The following is a 22396-nucleotide window of genomic DNA, read 5'->3' as shown; positions in this document are numbered from 1 at the left end:
CGGTGGCTCAGTGGATAGCACTGTCGCCTCACAGCAAGAAGGTCCTGGGTTCGATTCCCAGGTCGGGCGGTCTGAGTCCTTTCTGTGTGGAGTTTGCATGTTCTCTCCGTGTCTGCGAGGGTTTCCTCCAGGAGCTCCGGTTTCCTCCCACAGTCCAAAGACATGCAAGTGAGGTTAATTGGTGATACTAAATTGTCCAGGACTGTGTTTGACATTAAACTTGTGAACTGATGAACCTTGTGTAATGAGTAATGACCGTTTCTGTCTTGAATGTGTAAAACATGACATTAAAATCCTAATAAATAAATGTAGCATTTGTCTGCTGGTCTGAGGTAGGTAGGTAGGTTTTCTTTGTGGGTCAGTTATGCAGTTATACTCACTCACTGTCTTAACCGCTTATCCAATTAGAGTCGTGGGGGGTGCTGGAGCCTATCCCAGCTTTTCAATGGGTGCAAGGCACGCAGTAACACCCTGGACAGGGTGCCAGTCCATCGCACACATACACATAAAACAATTACGTTAATTTTTTTTTTTTAATTAATTAAATAGGAACGTAGAAAATTATCAATTTATTAGATAATACAAATGCCCTTTGGCAAACAATGTGGATGCTGAAAAAATCACATGTATATTATTTAAAATCGTTATTTGTCAGGAGTGTCAGGCGATGCTACCATCTTATACCATCTGTTCACTGGAAAATGAATGGCTTCTTAACAGGTAATCACTCTGGAAAACTGGATCACCTACTGACTCGTGATCTTCTGCGTTTCCCATGATTAGATCCCTCAACGTCGTTGAGAAATCAGTTTGTTATCAAAACGGATTGTTTAATCGATCATTCTGTGCATGTAAAAGCACTCAATGATGTTTAGTGGGCGGGGCGATGTAAGCTAAAACACGCCTCTTCCGTGGTGCGGGTACCAAAGCACGCCCCTTCTGCTTTAGAACAAACCCATCGGACTAAAGCAGCAACAAGTAGGAGCCGGAGTTACGGTTTTATTAATGTATTGTGTAGAAAATACATGTAAATATATTACTACATATTTCTGAACACTTTCTCGGTTAGTCTGGAGTGATGACAGCCCCGACGCTTGTGAAATGATGGACTGTTACGGTTAAAGGTTGGTGAACCGTTCTCTTGTTATTATTACTCATTGTACCTGCTGTTCTCAACAGGCTACACTTATTCAATCAGCTGATCATAATACACACTGATCTTAGTCATCTTGTTAGATCTTTTATTGATGAACTATTTCCTTTTAATTCCCGACTCATTAGCTTATTTATTAGTTTTACAAAACTAAAGCGTCTAGTGAAAATCCGAGCTTGACCGACTGTTTTATGGTTAAGTAATTGAACAGCGTTGGATGATTAATTACAATTATGCTGAATATACTGCATCAAGCTATGCTTAGAAGAAAAGACCATGAAAAAAAGACTTGTATTAGTCTTTACATTTTAAATAACTATAGAAACACAGAAGAAACATATATCGTCCAGCAGCCCCGGTTCTGGACTGCTTTGCTTGGGGGGGCAAAGACACAATTTGGGGGGGCAATGCCCCCCTCAGCCCCCCCCTAGCGCCGGCCCTGTCGTCCAGTCAGGGTCAACATTTAGAAGAAAACCACACACAATTGCCTAGTACAGATGGCTGGTCAACTCCATCTACCAGACCAGCTTCAGTTCACACTGACATAGATCCTACAGAACTGCAATGAAAGAAAAGAAACACAATTCCTCCATAAGCTGTTTTAATACTGGTAATATGCTGACCCCAATTTCATAGGTAATTCATTGACCCCTCCTTCTCTACGTAGAGAAGAGAAGAGAGCATTTTTATCAGAATCGAAATGTCATCTTATTGATCAGATTATGAAACATGTCCTGTAAGAAGACTAGCTGTACCCAAAACAAAGCCATTAGACCCCATTCACTGGGTCATTGTAGTTTTGTACTACTGTAATAACTGTAAGTGTAAAATGTAAGTAATGTAATAGCTGAATTAAAATCTAACCATAATATAATTAGTCAATTGAAACATAACAGTTGTGTAATCACTATAGTATCTGAAATCAAATGTACTTAATGTTTAATATCTGAATTAAAATGTATAAAGAACTATAGAATAATATCTTCAGTAAAATTAAATTATTATATAGTATTTGATGTGAAATATTACTAAAGTATAATGTTTTAAATAATAACTAATTATTGTATAATATCTAATGTGAAATAAAATTTAAGTATAACATTTTAAGTAAAATGCCATTAAAGTGTAATACTGGATGTGAATGTAAGTCAAGTTTAATTTAAGTAAAATCTAACAAATAATATCTCATTTGAAATTTGACAATAGTGTCATATTTTGTAATTTACACAAGTAATTACGTAATAACTATAGTATAATATCTTAAGTAACTAGTATATCTGAGGTGACTGTAGTTTACAATAATATAACTATAAAATATCTGATGTTAATTTAACTACTATTTAATAGCTAAAATACATTATAGTATAATAGTTTATATTAAGTAAATGCATCCGTTAGTATATCTAAAGTTAAATATTACCATGGTATAAAATCCAATGTCAAATGTAACTATAGTATTACATCTGAAATAAGCTGTCTTTCCTGAATCAACCCTCCTATTTTTTATCCATGCTTGGGACCAGCACTGATAGTGCACTGACAAGTACTAGACCTCTTTTAGAATGCTACATCCGTTATTTCCAAAAATAAATTAAAAACTGGTCTTATTAGGACACAGCACACTTTTCTACTTTGCATCAGTCCATCTAAACTGAGCTTAAGCTCAGAGAAGTTGGTGGGGTTTTTTTTTTTATGTACATGGCTTTTTAATTTGCATAGGATATTCTTCACTTCCATTTGCAGATGCAGAGGTGAACCGTGTTTACTGACAAGGGTTTTGTGAAATATTCTTGAGCCTTTGTGTCTATATTCATGTCAGATTTTTATCCAGTGCTATCTGAGGGATTGAAGGTCAAGGCATTCAGGATGCATTTTTTGGCCTCTATGCACAGCGATTCCTCTGGAGCCTTTTAAAAATGTTATGAACATTATGGAAAGTGAAATATAATAGTGTTACTGTTCACTGACAAAAGACTCAGCCTTTTGTTAATGCTCATTTTACACCTGTTACCTATTCGCTTCTTTACTTCCTAGTAGTACATTGCCCATGTTCTAGCTTTTTGGGAATGTGGTGCAGGTATTAAATTAGGAATGCACATATTTATAAAATTGGTGGTTGTGAAATAGATAAAAGAATAAATGTCTATTTTTGTGCTGTTTTTAGTAAAACACATGGAAAAGACAGTTTTCTGTATTGACCCCACTTTTGGGAAATTGGGTTTGTAGTTTTATATTTTATTTTGATATTGTTTTATTCAGTGTACTGAAATGTATTATTAGAACTAACTTTGCAGTAAGATTTTAGGTTGTTTACTTAGGTTAAAAACATTGTTTTGCTAATGTTGTGGAATAAACTTAATAAAAGCTTGTGGGTCATACATAGCCAACTTTTGCTACTTAAGATATTTTTTTTATTTTAGTGTAGTTTTACAATATAAATATGTTTGTATTTAACGATTACTATAAGACTAAAAAACAGGCACAGTCATTGGTAAGGGTAAGGGATTCTTAATGCCAGTCCCTGTTCTAGTCCAGTGACCATTCAGAGACATGAGAACAAGTAAGCCATTGAAGGCCTGACTCTCTCTCTCAGTCTCTCTAATGTCTCTTTTTTATTTTGAGAGGCCTGCAAGCACAATGACTCTGTTAGTCTGAGTAAATGAACCTGCATTGCAGGATAGAATTGTGTTTGGACATCTACAAAGACAGGCTCAACAGATGTCCGGTAAAAATTTCCGTAACTTTTAGTGTAATGGATAGTAGGTAGTTGCCTTTATAGCAAACATATATAATAGACTGTCTGTATAGAAGAATGACTCGTTAATGTGTTAGTGGATAGATCATTTTCTTTTATTTGCATATTCCACCAGTGGGCTTAATCCACAGGCTAACCCTACTCTGCTGACCAAATTGAGGTGTGTGTGTGTGTGTGTGTGTGTGTGTGTGTGTTCTTGCAGATGACAAGATGTTTAAGGGAACTGTCTCAGCTGAGCAACATGTTTCAGGCTTCCATAAAGAGCAGTATTGTGCTTTTTGGTCATAAATAAGGGTAATGATTCTTGATTCCTATAAAGTCCTTTAAAATAGACTTTAATTTTTCTAAACATTTAGTGATTCATCTCCCAAATAATTATTGTTTAGATGTACAACTCTGTTTGTAAAATTCAATAAAGCAGCCTTTAAGTTTAGACAAAATTGCATGTTTAAATGTAACCATATACTGAAAGTCACTACTGATCTTATATAAAAGTACAGCTTACTTTAAAAAGTATAGCAGAACTATAGGCCACTGGAACGAATACCATAGGCTGCTTTGTCCATTTGCCTGCCAAATTAAGTAAAAGTATTAACTATTATTAAGTATTACCAAATAAACCAATGTAGTTTTTAACCAGTGCACAGTTTTTAGTTCTCTGCTGCCACATTAAGCATGAAATTACTTACAGAACTCCTGTATAATTCACCGTTTTTTTCTGTCTGTTGTATTCTGTTAAAACATAATGTGGTCATTTGTTAACCTGTGGCTATACGTAAATAAGTTATGGAAATGTCTTTTTCCTTTAGAATTTTTCTCAATGATGTCATGTGGGATTGTCTATAATATCCTCCTTTCAAATGGGAATAACTGTTGGCATTGATCTCTAAATGGTAGTTCTGGAAGCACCACTTTTTTCTTTTTCTTCTTAACCAATTAATTATATTCGTTTTTCCCCTTTTTCACTTAATCCAATCATGGCCAGTTGAAGCTTATCTCTTTTTCATAGCTGCCGCCACTCCCACCTATAATTGAGGAGCGCCGTGGCTGTTACAATTGGCTGTGTCGGCCGGTCAGCAGATTCATAATTGCTGCAGTGTTCACCCAATTTGCAGTTTTCTTGTTGCTACTAGGTGGTTTCTGGCTGGTGTCCTGCTGGTTGCTTGGTGACTTAATGACTGTGATTGCCAGATTACACTTATGACAAAGCAGGTCAAAACTACCTGGGCACCCAGGTGGTGCAGCGGGATATTCCACTAGGACACCAGCGCAGAGATTCTGAACTCCTCGGTGTTGCCACCGGTTGGATGGGCGCCATCTAGCGGGCATAATTGGCAGTGCCTGCAGCAGACACTAATTGGCTATCGTGTGGCTATCGAATGACTGGACTATGTGGATGGGGTCTTCTAACGCTGTGCAAGGACCCTAATTAGCAGATGGAGGTGCCTGTGCAGAATGCATGGGTGAAAAAGAATGAGTTCGCTAAGGGCTGTGCACAGGTCGGAGGAGGCGTGAGCAGTAAATATACCCTCCTCGAATGCAATCAGGGATCCCCAGCAGCGGGGGACAAATTGACTACACTAAATTGGAAGAAAAATGGGAGAAAATGCTTAAATACATTTTTTTAAAAGTACCTGGCAAATCTTATTTATTAGTACTATTTAGCCAGTCCCTGGGTCTCTCTGTACTTTATTGATTTTTCTTTCTGAGTTGATAGATGTGTGTGATGAATTTAGACAAATGTTTTAAACTATTTTATTATGAATACCACTAATACAGCAACTATTAAAAAAGTTACCTAGCAGCTTGGCATTTGCATACTTTTAAATGGGCTGTTTTGCATTTGAAGATGCATACTGTCTTTGCAATGACACCATTTGGGGGCTACTAATTACAAACAATATTTCCAATTATAAACAGGATTTAGTATGATGGTATGCTGTTTGAAACATTGTTGCTTTTAATAGTTTGAAATATATGAGCCACAAATTATACATTCACATTTACATTTTACCTCTTTGTAAACTGTTATGTTTTTATTGTTTAACTATGGAGCTGTCAAAATGTTGCTGATTTTTAATGAGAGATTGTTAGGAATGTTAAACAGTTAACCAATAACCAACCAGGAAATTATTGTTTGGTAAATGCTGTCAGTTAAAAATGTCTTTTCAATTCATTTCCAACAGTTGACACTTAATCTGAATTGAGAGTGGTGCTAGAGAGGTCTCTCTCGGTAGCTGATTCGAGACTCAGATTCAGTGTGCATGTGCCACCTATTTTTACAAACGCGAAGAGCTCTACAGTTCTAATTTAAACAAGAAAGCTTTTTTAATGTCTATATTATTTAAATCACTGATGGAAGTATTACACATTAACATTACAAACAGAAGTCAATATGGAGTTAAACTACATGTTAACTCTGCACATGTGAAATGATGTGGATATTTTGCATCATGTCCCAGTATAAAAGTAAAACTCTGCTTATCATTTTATAAAAACTTCACCAGTGCTGTCATTAAAAGCTTTAAAATACAGATTTACTCTATTTTAATTAGTCCTTTTAATGAACTGTTTGCTGCAGACTTTGTTTAAAATCTACGTTCTTGTTACTGTTTTACATTACTGCCACTCTCAGTGATACACTGTTTTTATTAAGTAAAGGTAAAAATATAGCTTTTTTATATGAAACAATGATGTTTTATACTTAAATGGCACGCTAAAGCTTGTCTATTAATGATCTAATGATCTATTAAAAGAAATTAGCAAAATATGCATCCCTGGTTAAACAAACATCAAGGCCATGCCAAAGTTATAGTGTGGCATTTAGAACATGGACATTTGTCAATGTACATTTCAGTCTTATTGTATGTACTCTTTTTCGTGGATCCAGGCAAGACTTAAAAGACATAAAAGGTTATTGTGGGGTTTTGGCACTATGTGTGCCAGCTTATTCTCCATCTCCTGATTCCAATCACATCTTCAAACGTAGTGCCAAGTTCTCTGACTAGCTGCACGCTTTCTTTGGAGAGCCATTTGTTTGCCCACATGCTGGATGCTTTCCAGCAAAACAACCACTTTTCCTCACTGTCTTCTCTGTGTTTGGACTGTAGCACAGCACTGGAATTTACAGATACAGTACGTTGTACATAAGGACTAAAAAGAATGTCTAAGATCAAGCAAGAATAAACAACTTAGATTTTACAAACAGCAAAATGTGAAATGCATAATTTTATTATATACAGCATAAGACATCCATTTATATTTCGTAGTATTGCTTTTAGTATTCACTTAGTCTGTTTGATGGTTATTCATGTATACCTGTGGTATGAGTTGCATGTTTAAGTGCTGGGCTTTGGCATGCAAATACATGTTCTGAGATGCATGAATGGACAGAGATTAAAAAGTGCTCCGCCTTTGGAATTTGACACTAAAAACAAACCTAAACATAATTCTAACTTAGTATGAAAGATGTTTCTCAGCGATTCATCACATCTATTTAAGAAAATGAACAGAACAGAAACCTGTACTATTAATACTAGCAAAGAATAGGAATACTGACTGACTCCATAACAGCTCCAGCTTTTGATCCTTTTGGAATGCTGTCATACAGGCTTGGAATGGTTTGCGGTAGGATGTTGGAGCTTAATTCTTTACACATTCTTTAAGATGAAAGTGTACTTGTTCATTGTGGGATGAAAGCAGGCCTGTTAACTTTCCAAAAATGATCAATAATGTTTAAATCTGATAACTAGGGAGGCCATATATGGTACATGACTTTAATTTAGATTAAAATAAAACACTTTTGAATAGTTTTAGCAGTATGTACTGTATATGGACATTACCACTCTGAAAATCATTAGGAAATAGTGTGCATATGGTCCTGTAAACTTAGCTCATATTTATAGGCTGTTATGTGACCATGCAAATAATAAATAAATTATGCACACAACTTGGCAGGTCACATTGTGAGTTACAGTGCATCCGGAAAGTATTCACAGCCCTTCATTTTTTCCACATTTTGTTATGTTACAGCCTTTTTCCAAAATTGATTAAATTGGATTAATTTTTCCCTCAAAATTTTACACACGTGATGACAAAGTGAAAAGTGGCTGTGCACAGACGCTCCCCATTCAACCTGATGGAGCTTGAGAGATTCTGCAAAGAAGAATGGGAAAAACTGCCCAAAAATAGGTGTGCCAAGCTTGTAGCGTCATACTCAAAAAGACTTGAGGCTGTAATTGCTGTCAAATGTGCTTCAACAAAGTATTGAGCAAAGGCTGTGAATACTTATGTACATGTTATATTTTTGTGTTTTATTTTTAATAAATGTTCAAAAACTTTTTTCACTTTGTCATCATGGGGTATTGTGTGTGGAATTTTGAGGGAAAAATGAATGAATCTAATTCGTTTTGGAATAAGGCTGTAACATAACAAAATGTGGAAAAAGTGAAGTGCTGAATACTTTCCGGATGCATTGTAAAGGCATTCTTTGCCATCTTGTAAGGAATCAATTAAATTGATATATCAAATCGAATTATATTTTACAAGGCTCATAAGTTCTTACTTTGGCTTTTGATACTTAAATGGTTTTGAAAAGGTGCCCTGTGATTAAATCCAGCTTTGGGAAATTACATAGTTATTTTGTTGGCTGTACCTTTATCCCACTGTAATCTTGTCTAAAGACATCTTATATAATGTAAATATATTTATTTTGGGTTTTATGTGTTGTTTTCAACACATAATTATTATATTCATCATATTGTGTATTTTGTGCTAAGGTTTAAAAGCTGAAGCCCTTACAGGCTCTGGAAATGCATTTGAGTCTTGTCTGCTTGCTTGCTTTCTCTGATATTTTCACCTCTATATTTAGTGCTTGTTATCAGCCTGTTCAGCAATACACATGACAGAGCTTTTTCCCATGCTTGGGAAGCTATTAGAGAAGTCTGAACCACTTGTGTGGAGATACTATTGTATCTTCTTTAAGTTTCTTCTAATCTTTGAACTGCTAACAGAAAGTAGTTCTGAAATAAATGTCAAGTAATGCCTGCCTCAAAGATCTTTATTAGAGTGTAAAATCTAAACAATTTATCTATAAGACAAAAAAGGTATTTTGCATTGGTGATTGTAGCATAGAGTTTTTAAATTGCTCAATAAAAGTGATTTACAGGCGTCCAGGTGGCGCAGCGTTATTTTCCGCTAGCACACCAGCGTCGAGATTCTGAACTCCTCGGTTCGAAACTCGACATTGCCACTGGTCGACTGGGTGCCATCTAGCGGGCATAATTGGCAGTGCCTGCGGGGCGGGATGACCGGACTATGTGGGCGGCTGTGTAAGGACCCTGATTGGCAGATAGAGAGGCACCTGTGCAGAGTGCATGGGTGGAAGGGGTTCCATTAAGGGCTGCACGCGGGTCGGAGGAGGCGTGAGAAGCAATAGATCCACCTCGACTGCAATCAGGGATCCCCCAGCAGCGGAAGACAAATTGACTACGCTAAATTGGGAGAAAATGGGAGAAAATGCATAAAAATAATAGAAAAAAAGTGAGTTTTGTATTAAAGATATTAAAACTAGTTGGGATTTAGGTGATCTGGGTTGCATTAATAGAATTCTCACTCACAAGATTTAGGTAATACTGTTACCCTGTCCAGTTTTTTACTGAGTAAATTATGTGTTGTTATAGTTCATAATAATATGTATAATATTAGGTTCCTAATCAAGTAGCTTAAATCATCAGCTCACTTTCATATGGACTTACAAATGTAGTGTTTAATTTAATTTCAAATCTATATTTATGTCTGTTGTGGTATCCTTAATGTATTTGATAGTTCTATAGCTGTTAAGTTGGTGAAAGTAATTGTTTAATGCAATATTAACTTTATAGTTCGAGGTAAACAAATTATATTAGCCAATCACCCCATTTTCCTGACTACCCTCTCAAACCTTGGAATAACTGGTTCAGCATGGCAGTGAATGACTTTGTACCAGAAAGTACAATTTTACCAGGTGTCATAGGGTTCTTTTATCTCTACAGTATATACCTGCTCTTAGTAAGGTCATATCTTCCCATGGCTTCTCTTACTTTTCATTTGCTGGTGATACTTAGCTCATCTTGTCATTTCCTCTCTCTAACACCCAGAACTCAGCCTGCATCTCATCATGTCTGGCAGATGTCTCATTATGAATGTCAGCTCACAGCTCATCATGTAAAACTTAATCCCAGTAAGACTGAGCTGATGTACAGTATATTCATTGTATCCATGCCAAAATGCTGTCTTAGTGACTCTCAAATTTGAAAATGTATGAAGCCTTGGCGCTGTGCTTCTCGGCACATGTTGCTAACCCGACCCTATCATGGTGGTTCTTACTCTACAGCATCAAAAACATTTGGCCATTCTTCTGTATAAAAGCCGCTAAGATTCTTGTCAATCATTTCCAAGCTGGACTGTTGTCACTCCCTCCTGGCAGGTGTTCCCATGTCCACTATCAGATACATGTACACCTCACTGCTGTTCTTTCTTTACTGGTTTCCTGTAGCCACCTGCTTTAAATTTACAACAATGATGCTTACCTACAAAGCCAAAAATTGACTGCTCCTGATCTACCTTAGAGCACTTATTAAACCCTGTTCTGTACCATACATCCTTCATCCCACAAGTCAAGACAGACATCAAGACTATACAGTGGTGTTCAAAAAAATAGCAGTCCAACACCATTAACTTGATAAATCAAAGTTTTTAGTAGAAATGCTATTTCTACATAGCAAAAAATTTACTTGAAAGTGTAGCAGAGTATTGAAAACAAAACAAACCCAACAATTAGGACATGCATGCCGTTCATTCTGAGTAATCGAAGCATTGATTGAAAGGGGGTTGTTCAAAATAATAGCAGTGAGGAGTTCAATTGGTGAAATCATTCATTCTGCAGAAGAACGGGTGTCAATTTTGGCCCTTATTTAAGGTAGGAGCATGGCAAATGTTGCACAGGTTGGTCATAGCGCATTTCCTTCTGAAATACTGGGTAAAATGGGTTGTTCCAGACATTGTTCTGATGAACAGCGTACTTTGATTAAAAAGTGGATTTTAGAGGGAAAAAACATACAGAGAAGTGCAGCAAATTATAGGCTGCTCAGCTAAAATGATCTCAAATGCCTTCAAGTGACAACCAAAACCTGGAAGACGCAGAAGGAAGCGTGGAACTAATGGATCAAAGAATAGCCAGAATGGCAAATACTCAGCCAATGATCACCTCCAGAAAGGTGAATCTGGGAACATCTGAAGTTCCCAGTGAGTACAGAAGATGATTAAGTGAAGCCAATTTACCAGCAAGAACTCCTTGCAAAGTCCCGTTGTTAAGAAAAAGACGTCCTGAATGGGTTCAAATTTCCCAAAGAACACATTGACTGGTCCAAAGAGAAATGGCTCAACATTTGTGGACTGGTGAAAGCAAAATTTTTCTTTTTGGGTCAAGTGGCCATAGACAGTATGTCAGATGACCCTCGAGCACTGAATTCGAGCCAAAGTTCACTGTGAAGACAGTAAAGCATGGTGGTACAAAACTATGATATGAGGATGTTTTTCATACCATGGTGTTACGTCTATTTATCACATACGAGGGATCATGGATCAGTTTAAATATATCAGAATACTTGAGGAGATCATGTTGCCCTATGTCGAAGAAGAAATGCCCTTAAAATGGGTGTTTTAACATGACAATGACCCAAAACATCTTGGTTACAGACAAACAAGATTGAGGTAATAGAGTGGCCAGCCCAATCCCCTGACTTCAATCCCATAGAGAACTTGTGGGCTGAAATCTGAAACGTGTTTTTTTGAGGCAAAACCCAAAAATGCAGAAGAACTGTGGAATGTAGTGTAATCATCCTGGACTGGAATACCTGTTCAGAGGTGCCAGAAGTTGGTCGACTCCATGCAACACAGATCTTGGAAACAATTGTTATGCCACTAAATATTAGTTCAGTCATTTAAAGTAAAGTGAAACCTCAAACATTTTTTCATGTTATAGATACATTTTTTGAGTTTTTAAAGAAAAATGCTGGCACTGCTATTTTTTTGAACAGCCTAATATTCATTTTTCTTAACTTTCTGTAAAGGATGAACACAAACTGACTAAATGTTGTTAATGTTTTGATTTAGAATTGAAGGTGTAATATTTTCAGTGCATTTGCATTTATGGAAATAAAAGTTATTATAATGATTTTGTGCTTTATTCACTTTTTTAAAATCACTGCTATTTTTTTGAACACTACTGTATCTCTGTACTAGCACCAGGTGGTGAATTCCACTTTCTATAAAAAAAACCCTTGAGGTGAAGGTGAGGTTATCTGTCTATTATCAGAATCTGAACTGTTTTTGTGTTTGGCAGCAAACCAGTGATCCGAAATAAGACAGTAAATTCAAATCTCAAGGACTCAAGAATTCATTTTTAACATATTTCTAGAGTACATGTCACAGACAGGGTTGCTTTGCAAGCAAATAAAAGAGAAAGTAGCATCAAGAAAACAATAATAATTAAATAGAAGGGAAGTTGTTGAATAACAGGAGAGATATGGGCTGATTTCCTAGTGTGAGTAGCCCGCCAGCAAAGTTTAGCATGCTTTGCAGTTTGTTTAGATATTTAATAGTGAGACTAGAGAAAAGTGAATTGCAATTACCCAGACATGAAGTGATGAACACATGGACTAGTATCTCTGCATCATGAAAGCTAAGAGAGACATGGAGACTAGCAGTGTTACTAAGGTGATGGCTGATTTGGAGACAGAATTAAAGTAAGATTGGAAACGGTATGTGGAGTTTAAGGTTTCTGGCTGTAGTGGAGTGAATTGCTGAAACACAATTCAGGTTGAGAGAAAAGCCAATAGCACTGAGCTTACTTGTAGTACTTTGCATTTATAGTAAATATATCTTTGTTAAATTTTACTTTATCTGTACAGTATAGTGGTCAGGCAGTTGTGTCCTTTGACATTTGTATAGTTTTAAATGCTAAAATATTGATTCACAAAATGTGTGTTTACATAAGTCATTGTTGGTCAGGTTTATTCTGAGTGTACATTCAATGTAAACATATGCACAGAAAGTATAAGACATAAAAAAGTGGTTGAATACATGGTTTTACAACATGTATATAATAAATATTTTTATGTTAGTAGTGGCAGATATCCGCCAATGACCTGGAATGTTTTTCTAATTCTCCAGACCAAGGATTATGGCGGAACAGTTGGATCTGAGTGATGATGCAGCCTCTGTAATTCCACCAGAGATCAGTGAGCCCCAAAAGGAGGATGACCCACATCCAAACTTCAGACAAGGCATCATGTGAGAACTGCAAGCACCCACACACAAATGCCATTTAATGCTATACCATGCTTCTTTTAGACAGATGTTCTCAATAATATGGCCTTAATATGACATGTGGTAGCCTGTTGGGTAGAGCTTTGGGCTATCAACTGAAAGGTTGAGGGTTCGAATCTAAGCTTTGCCATGCTGCCACTGTAGGACCCCTGAGCAAGGCCCTAACCCTTTCAGCTCCAGGGGCACTGTGCACTGGCTGACCCTGCGCTTTGACCCCAGCTTCCAAACAGGCTGTGATACGCAAAAAGAGAATTTCGTTGTACTGTACGTCTGTATATGTATATATGACAAATAAAGCCATTCTCTATTCTATAGGGCAGTTGTAGCCTAGCAGTTAAGGTACTGGAGTAGTAATTGAAAGGTCGCTGGTTCAAGCCCCACCGCTGCCAGGTTGCCACTGTTGGGCCCTTGAGTAAGGCCATTAACCCTTAATTGCTTAGGCAATATATGCTGTCACAATACTGTAAGTCGCTTTGGATAAAAGTGTCTGCTAAATGCCGAAAATGTAAATGTAATACAGGCCTAAGCCTGTACCATACTGACTGGTTTTGCAGCAAAAGACAGAACAGAAAACTATGTAGGTATTTATTTAACAAGGTGTTAAATAAACACCTACAGTGATAAATGATCACCTGCAAAAAGGGTTGAACAAACATCTACATCAATAAGTGAAAATGAGGTGGGGTGTCAGAGCCATCACCCTGCAATCTTCTTGCAATTCATTGAAGCTACTCCATTGCCCATGACGCTGATAACGTCATTAATGTTGCTGGCATTTGGTTCAAAATGAACTGAGGAGCACAACTGAGCCTCTAAGACTCAAGAGTGACGCATATGAACATTTAATGACCCGGAGCATACATGTTCAGATGTACAGTCAGTGCTTTGAAATCTCAGATATGTGTGCTATCAGACAAATGTGAGGAATTGGAAAGGAGATCTGGTAAAAACAGCATCCATCTAGTTGGATTACCGGAGGGTTTGGAAGGCCAACGTCCGACTAACTTGCACAGTTGTTAACGGATCTTCTTGGCCGAGATGATGTGCCATTACTAGACAGAGAACATCACACAACAACACGATTAGAGTTGCCTTTTCCACATCCAGAATGAGATCCTACATAGGCAACTGGGTTCAGTCTACTGTTCATTGCTGTTGAGGTACCAGAACTATAATCTCTTCATTTTTGCTGATTACTTCTGTTACCAAGAAACAGGCTGTGTTTGGGGCTGTGAAACAACAGCTGCGCACCTTTTCTGGTATCAGATTTGGACTGTTATGTCCAACAATTCTGTAGTTCACACACCTTTGATGACTCGAATGCTGCTATGACCTCTGTCTGTACCAGCTTACAAGGAACTGGTGCGAATATTTAGTTCATCCAGTGTTGCGTTTGATATAATGATTAATATAATTATTATAATTATGGCTTTTATTGTTATTGTTATTACTATTATTAGTAATATTGGTAGTTATTAATGTTATTACTATTGATATTATTTTACTTATTCTTATACACAAGTTATAATCTAACTCTATTGGTAACATACATGTACTGTAAGTATTGATAGTACTGTACGCAAGTTTTTTGTTTTCTAACATTTAAAGAGATTAATTTTTTTAATTAAGTTAGGCCTGCGTCTCATTCAGGAAGACACTTCAACACGGACTTCGCATCATTTATTCCCCTTCTTGATGGATAAAACATTCTAAGCTTGGTCTACCCTGAGTATTAACATGTTAGGAGACCTTTATGTTGAGGATATCTTTGTGTCCCTCCATCAGCTGTCAGAAATCTTTTATCCCTAAACAGAATTACTTTTGGTATCTGTAGATTTGTGGCTATGTTTGTAATGTAAACTCAGTGTTTCTAAAATTCCCAGCAGCCATACCTATTGATTCCATTCTGAAACCATTTTCAACCTTAAAGGCTGCAATATCCATTATTCATAATCTTAGTCACTCATTATACCCAACCCCATTGTTAAAAACAAAACTCTGTGGGAGGAGGATTTGGAATGTGTGATTTCAGAGGAGACGTGAAGAGACATCAGATTCACTCTTCATCTATTTGTGCAAAACTGGGACTGATTTAATGTAAAATTCTTCATCAAGCTCACCTAACCAAGGCCAGGTTATCCAAATTTGACAATAATATTTATCCTACTTGTGACAGATGCAAACAGGTCTCGTATATACACGTTTTGGACATGTCCCTCCTTGCATAAATTCTGGTCAGAAATTCTTAACATATTTTCTGTGACCATTGAAATTCCTTTTGAACATTTTACTATTACAACACTTTATGGTTAATAAAATGTAAAGCAGTTTTTTGCCTTTTTGCCTAATCCACCCTCTTTTTTAAATAAAGGAATCCAAAGCACAATTAGAGGCTCCCTTTCTAGATTTAGGAACAAAGTGGTTGCAGCATTATGCTTTGAGGCTGTTTTTCCTCAGCTGGAACTGTGACTTTAGTCACAGTGGAGGGAATTTGTTAAGTATGTGCCAATTTGGGTACAAAACCTTCAGGCCACTGCTAAGGAGACTTTTACCTTTTAGCACGACAATGAACCAGAGCGAAAATGGCTTCACCAAAAAAAAAGTTTTGAAATATTCCAGCCAGAGACCAAAGCTGAATCGAATTGCACTTATCTGAATCTAAATGATGAATGAGGTCCTGCTGAAATAGACATAGAGGCAGCATATGTCCTTCATAATACCAATATTAGCCTCCACATCAAAGTTACCTTCATATACTGTACATGCAGATCACCCATGCCATTACAGATGCTGGCTGATAACTCACCTGTGTGTATTTTGTGCAAGCCAATTTGTCCATGATCTGCACCCATATATTCTCTATGGGGTTAAGATCTGGTGACTGACCTAACCAAAACATCACCAACAAAGAATGCCGCTCATGCCATGACTGTGTTGTGTTTGCTGTGTGTTCTGATGCGTTGTCTTGTAAAAATGGTCTGTTATCTTCTGTTTCTACCATACAACTTGTTCAGGCTTGGAAGCAACCATTTCTGTAATAACTTCTGGTACTTGTTTGCAATTATGGTCTTTTCACAATACATTAGCTCACCAACACCAGATGCAGCAAACACACCCCATGATTCCACCTCCTCCATGTTTTACAGTGGTGGATAGGCATTCTGGGTTGAATGTTTTAATTGACCTATGAAGACAGCATTCTGAAGCATCAGTAGACAGCTCAAAGCATACTTACCACTGCAGAGAACACGCTCAAACCACTAAGAATCATTCTGGCCATAAAGGGCCAAAAATCTGTCTGCAATGTTCTTTTTGTTTTGATGAAAACAGCTTCTTGTAATGGTTCTCAGTTAAACAACTTGATGTTCTGAATTCCTTGTGGTAATTTTATGAGAGTTTTTATGACTGGTTTTCTAGAACCTGCTTTCTGTGCTATAGAACCTGTCACTTGAAAAGTGTGGTCAGTTCTCTTAATTTTAGACAAGTGAATCTTGATATCCTGATTATGTATTTCATAAATTTCAGGATATGACTTTTCTGCTTTATAAAGACCTACAATGCGGCTTTTGATTTTAATGGATATATGGGATTAAGACTTTTTTGAAGACATGAATGACAAAAATGACTGCATCAGGCATAGTATGGCAATACACAGAGATCAAAATAGGCGTTAAGTCACTTACACTAATCAGCTATAACATGACCACTGACAGGTAAAGTGAAAAACATTAATTATCTTGTCACAGTGGCATCTGGCAGTCGGTGGTATAAATAAGGCAGCAAGTTGATGTGCTGGTAGCAGAAAAATGGGCCATCGTAAGGATGTAAGCGACTTTAAGGAAGACCAGGCAAAGTAATAAAAAAGCATATATAATAAAATATGATAAATAGAGAACATCTAATTTTCTGCACGTGGTTAAAATTTAATGTATATACATACATACACACATTTAATTTTAATGTTAATGTTTTCTTTCTTTTTGCATACACCTCAATAATCTTTCTTACATAAGACCAAGCCTGTTTAGCGAGAACAAAGTTATTTTAATTTACTGGTGTTGGAAGCATTTTTCAATGTTAGGTGACTAACAGATTATCAGTCTCAGAGTCTGCATAATCCTAAATAATAGAAAAAGCTATTTTTCAAAACATACATTGTTTTCTGTTTTGTAGTAACAGCAATAGCAGACTGTTTCAGTTTAGTCAGAAGGTAAGGTGTGGCGTTCTGTTTTTTATTGTAAAGGATTACCCTAAATTCTTAACTTATGAGACATCTTTTGATGTAACTATACATCTTTTTAGACAAACTTTAACTTTGATCTGTATGAGATTTAACATATGTAGTACAGAAGGGAATGAACAATTAAAAACAAAGCTACATTGTAAAGTATAGTCCATCAAATTCTATAATGTTACTTAATGTTGTGGCCTGACCATGCGGCACGGTGGCTCAGTGTCGTCTCACAGCAAGAAAGTCCTGTGTTTGATCCCCAGGTGGGCCGGTCCGGGTCCTTTCTGTGTGAAGTTTGCATGTTCTCCTCATGTCTGTTTGGGTTTCCTCTGCATGTCCAGTCCAAAGACATGCAGGTGAGGTGAATTGGAGGTACAAAATTGTCCATAACTGTGTTTGACATTAAACTTGAACTGATGAATCTTGTGTAACCAGTAACTGTCCTGTCATAAATGCAACCAAAGTGTGTAAAACATGACATTAAAATCCTAATAAATAAATAAATAGATGGTTTAAATGCACTTATTTCCTATGATCTCTTGCCAGTGTTAAACAAAACCCCCAAAGTCACTTTATGCTGAGAGCCAAAATTGTCTGGATTCACTGAAGCACAGGTGAGACTGTCCACACTAAAGTGATTTGCATTGCCATTGGCGTGTCGACGGTATTATCGTCAGCAGAGCTTAGTGGCACAGCAGGTAGTGTGGGTGCTGCAAAGCTCCAGGATCTTTTCACCATCTGCAAGTTCTCCATGCTCTTCTTATGTCTGTCTGGGTTTCATCCAGATACTCTAGTTTTTTTACTTGCATCTTATAAAAATACTTGCTGATGGGATGGGTGTAAGATGAATGTGTGATGCCCAGATTACATTTTAAGATAATTTTTCTGGGTTAGCTGTGTACCTGCAATTATCCTAATCAGAATAAAGCATGACTGAAAATGAATAAATGATTTGATTCAATTGTTTCAGAACATAACTAGTTAAAATCTTGGCCCCATCAACACAATTTATTTAATGCTGGCATTGGATGAACCCAATACATGCTTCATGTGCCAAGTGCTTAACAAAAAATCCTAAAAAAATTTTAATACATGAGGGCTGATTTAAATTCAGAGAGCCTGGATGTTTCAGCATTAAAGAGTTAATGTATATCCTTTTACTTAAAAAATATGTTTAATGAAGGTTATTTAAGCAATAGAACACGAGAGGGAGTGTGTTATCGCGAATAACATCACGGCTGTGATTTGGTCGTGATGTTATTCGCGATAACACACGACCTCGAGTGTTCTATTGCTTTTATACAACAGTTTTTACAAAATAAAGAAAGAAAATAAATCGAAGAAGCCCTGAATTTCATATTAAATATGCTTTAATATTGACAATACCTTCCGCCAAAAAGTAGTTCCACAACGAATATAAAGTTTAACACTACAAAGCAGACATCCCAAGTTGCAAAAACTCATTTTAGGGAGGTAAGAACAAGAAGAAGAAGAAAGCAAGAACCTCCGAAGGGAAAAAAAGAAATAAAAAAACCTCTCGCACACACCAAAGGCTATGGATGAAAACAGAACTACTAGGAGCTGCTAACTGGCTTAACTAACTGTTCGCGTAACAAACACATTAATGTTCCCTAAATAGTGCACTAGATTGTGTATCAGATCATGGATATATGTTCCCTACATAGTGCACTAGATAGTGAATTAGACAATTGGTTATGTTCCCTACACAGTGCGCTAGATTGTATATCAGATAACGGATTTAAAACGCGACCGGGAAAAAAAGGCTGTGTTGCCTGCGTGCGCATTTGTGTGCATGAAGCTTGTCGTTAATGGCAACGCGTCAGCGGAGTAATACAGTTGTGGTGTGAAAAGGCCGTGCTGTTATCACGAATATCAGCACGTTTAGAACGCTTCTCAACCAATCAGATTGTAAGGTCGGAACTACCTGTTGTATATAATAATATAAATAGCCATTATATCATTCTTGTCCCAGTGGCAGTTTGTATTTTTCTATTACTAAGTCCTGGTGCCAAGGGAGAAAGTTGGCACAGAGCAGGCTGTTTACATTATAGCAGTTATAACACCAGTGTGCGCACAGATATGGATTTCTAATAAAAAGCTTTTCACATATGGACATTTACACGTCCTACAGGCAGTCAGGAACATATGCACCCAATCTATCATGCCAGTGAATGCTGCATTTTCAATTATTGGTGAAAAAAAGAGAAAATGGCATTTAACTTTCGTAGTCTCTTATTTTTATCCAGTAATCACAACTGTTTTGCATGCTGAGGCATTATTCATGTAATTGATGCGCTCAGTTGTTATAAATTAACTTTATTCTGTGTCATTTGTATGTGTCAGCTGTGAACAAGTGTGTAAGTGTGGCATGCTATGTGAAACTCTGATTGGTTTTCTACTGCTGTTAGCTGCTTATGAATAATTTACTAAGGGCCCTATCTAGTTTCACTTTGCTTAGATTTAAGGCTGCAGTATAAGTGAAAAACATGTCAGTAAACACAACAGGAAAGTTTCACATTCATACTTGCGACATGTCATAGCCCTTTTAGATGTTTGCAAAGTACAGGTCCTTCTAAAAAAATTAGCATATTGTGATAAAGTTCATTATTTTCCATAATGTAATGATAAAAATTAAACTTTCATATATTTTAGATTCATTGCACACCAACTGAAATATTTCAGGTCTTTTATTGTTTTAATACTGATGATTTTGGCATACAGCTCATGAAAACCCAAAATTCCTATCTCAAAAAATTAGCATATCATGAAAAGGTTCTCTAAACGAGCTATTAAACTAATCATCTGAATCAACGAATTAACTCTAAACACCTGCAAAAGATTCCTGAGGCTTTTAAAAACTCCCAGCCTGGTTCATTACTCAAAACTGCAATCATGGGTAAGACTGCCGACCTGACTGCTGTCCAGAAGGCCATCATTGACACCCTCAAGCAAGAGGGTAAGACACAGAAAGAAATTTCTGAACGAATAGGCTGTTCCCAGAGTGCTGTATCAAGGCACCTCAGTGGGAAGTCTGTGGGAAGGAAAAAGTGTGGCAGAAAACGCTGCACAACGAGAAGAGGTGACCGGACCCTGAGGAAGATTGTGGAGAAGGGCCGATTCCAGACCTTGGGGGACCTGCGGAAGCAGTGGACTGAGTCTGGAGTAGAAACATCCAGAGCCACCGTGCACAGGCGTGTGCAGGAAATGGGCTACAGGTGCCGCATTCCCCAGGTCAAGCCACTTTTGAACCAGAAACAGCGGCAGAAGCACCTGACCTGGGCTACAGAGAAGCAGCACTGGACTGTTGCTCAGTGGTCCAAAGTACTGTTTTCGGAAATCAAGGTGCCAGAGTCTGGAGGAAGACTGGGGAGAAGGAAATGCCAAAATGCCTGAAGTCCAGTGTCAAGTACCCACAGTCAGTGATGGTCTGGGGTGCCATGTCAGCTGCTGGTGTTGGTCCACTGTGTTTTATCAAGGGCAGGGTCAATGCAGCTAGCTATCAGGAGATTTTGCAGCACTTCATGCTTCCATCTGCTGAAAAGCTTTATGGAGATGAAGATTTCATTTTTCAGCACGACCTGGCACCTGCTCACAGTGCCAAAACCACTGGTGAATGGTTTACTGACCATGGTATTACTGTGCTCAATTGGCCTGCCAACTCTCCTGACCTAAACCCCATAGAGAATCTGTGGGATATTGTGAAGAGAAAGTTGAGAGACACAAGACCCAACACTCTGGATGAGCTTAAGGCCGCTATCGAAGCATCCTGGGCCTCCATAACACCTCAGCAGTGCCACAGGCTGATTGCCTCCATGCCACGCCGCATTGAAGCAGTCATTTCTGCAAAAGGATTCCCGACCAAGTATTGAGTGCATAACTGAACATAATTATTTGAAGGTTGACTTTTTTTGTATTAAAAACACTTTTCTTTTATTGGTCGGATGAAATATGCTAATTTTTTTAGATAGGAATTGTGGGTTTTCATGAGCTGTATGCCAAAATCATCAGTATTAAAACAATAAAAGACCTGAAATATTTCAGTTGGTGTGCAATGAATCTAAAATATATGAAAGTTTAATTTTTATCATTACATTATGGAAAATAATGAACTTTATCACAATATGCTAATTTTTTGAGAAGGACCTGTATATGGCTGTAAACCAAGCACGTGTCTATTATTATCAACAATGCAGTACTATAGAAAAATCTATATGGTATCAGTACCGGCCAGCTAGTGAACTGCTAATAAACTGACAATCATTTGTGATTGGCTTAATGTTAGAATGATTAAACACATATACACATGCCCATCACTATTGGAGATTAAACATCATGTTCCCTATTTTTTTTACAACCCCAAATCAGAAAAAGTTGGGACAGTATCGAAAATGCAAATAATAAAAAAACACAGAGTTTCTTATATTTACTTTCACTTTTATTTGACTGCAGACAGGATGAACCTGATATATTTCATATTTTATCTGCTCAACTTCATTCCATTTATTAATAAACATTCATAACCGCATTTCAGGCCTGCAACACATTCCAAAAAAAGTTGGGACAGTAAAGCATTTACCACTTTGTAATGTTGCTGTTCCTTTTCACCACACTTAAAAGATGTTTTGGCACCGAGGATACCAAGTGATTTAGTGTTTCAGCTTTTATTTTGTCTCATTCTTCCTGCAAACACGTCTTAAGATGTGCAACAGTACGGGGTCGTCATTGTCGCATTTTTCGTTTTAAAAGTCTCCACACGTTCCATATTGGGGACAGGTCAGAACTGCAGGCAGGCCAGTCCAGTACCCGTACCCTCTTCTTCCGCAGCCACGCCTTTGTAATGTGTGCAGCATGTGATTTTGCATTGTCT

General features: G+C 37.3%; 1 protein-coding gene across 5 annotated transcripts in view; it reads left to right on the top strand.

The window, feature by feature from the left end:
- The first annotated feature begins 973 nt into the window (after positions 1 to 973).
- Positions 974 to 22396, top strand: part of LOC134321360 (GRAM domain-containing protein 2A) — a 64087-nt gene continuing 42664 nt past the window's right edge. For 2 of the 5 annotated variants that reach the window (XM_063003081.1, XM_063003088.1), the window contains exons 1-3: positions 3811 to 3878; positions 4111 to 4202; positions 13122 to 13241. In XM_063003081.1, coding sequence (XP_062859151.1) covers positions 13132 to 13241 — 110 coding nt within the window. In that variant the 5' untranslated portion in view covers positions 3811 to 3878; positions 4111 to 4202; positions 13122 to 13131. Of the gene's footprint in view, positions 1125 to 3806; positions 3879 to 4110; positions 4203 to 13121; positions 13242 to 22396 lie in introns of those variants that run through there. The other 3 variants (XM_063003104.1, XM_063003095.1, XM_063003113.1) reach the window with 3 other exon arrangements.

The sequence above is a fragment of the Trichomycterus rosablanca genome, chromosome 1 (assembly GCF_030014385.1).
Source record: "Trichomycterus rosablanca isolate fTriRos1 chromosome 1, fTriRos1.hap1, whole genome shotgun sequence".
In the NCBI taxonomy this organism is placed as follows: Eukaryota; Metazoa; Chordata; class Actinopteri; order Siluriformes; family Trichomycteridae; genus Trichomycterus; species Trichomycterus rosablanca.
Note: the sequence above shows the minus strand (reverse complement) of the source record. Positions and strands in the feature narration are given on the sequence as shown.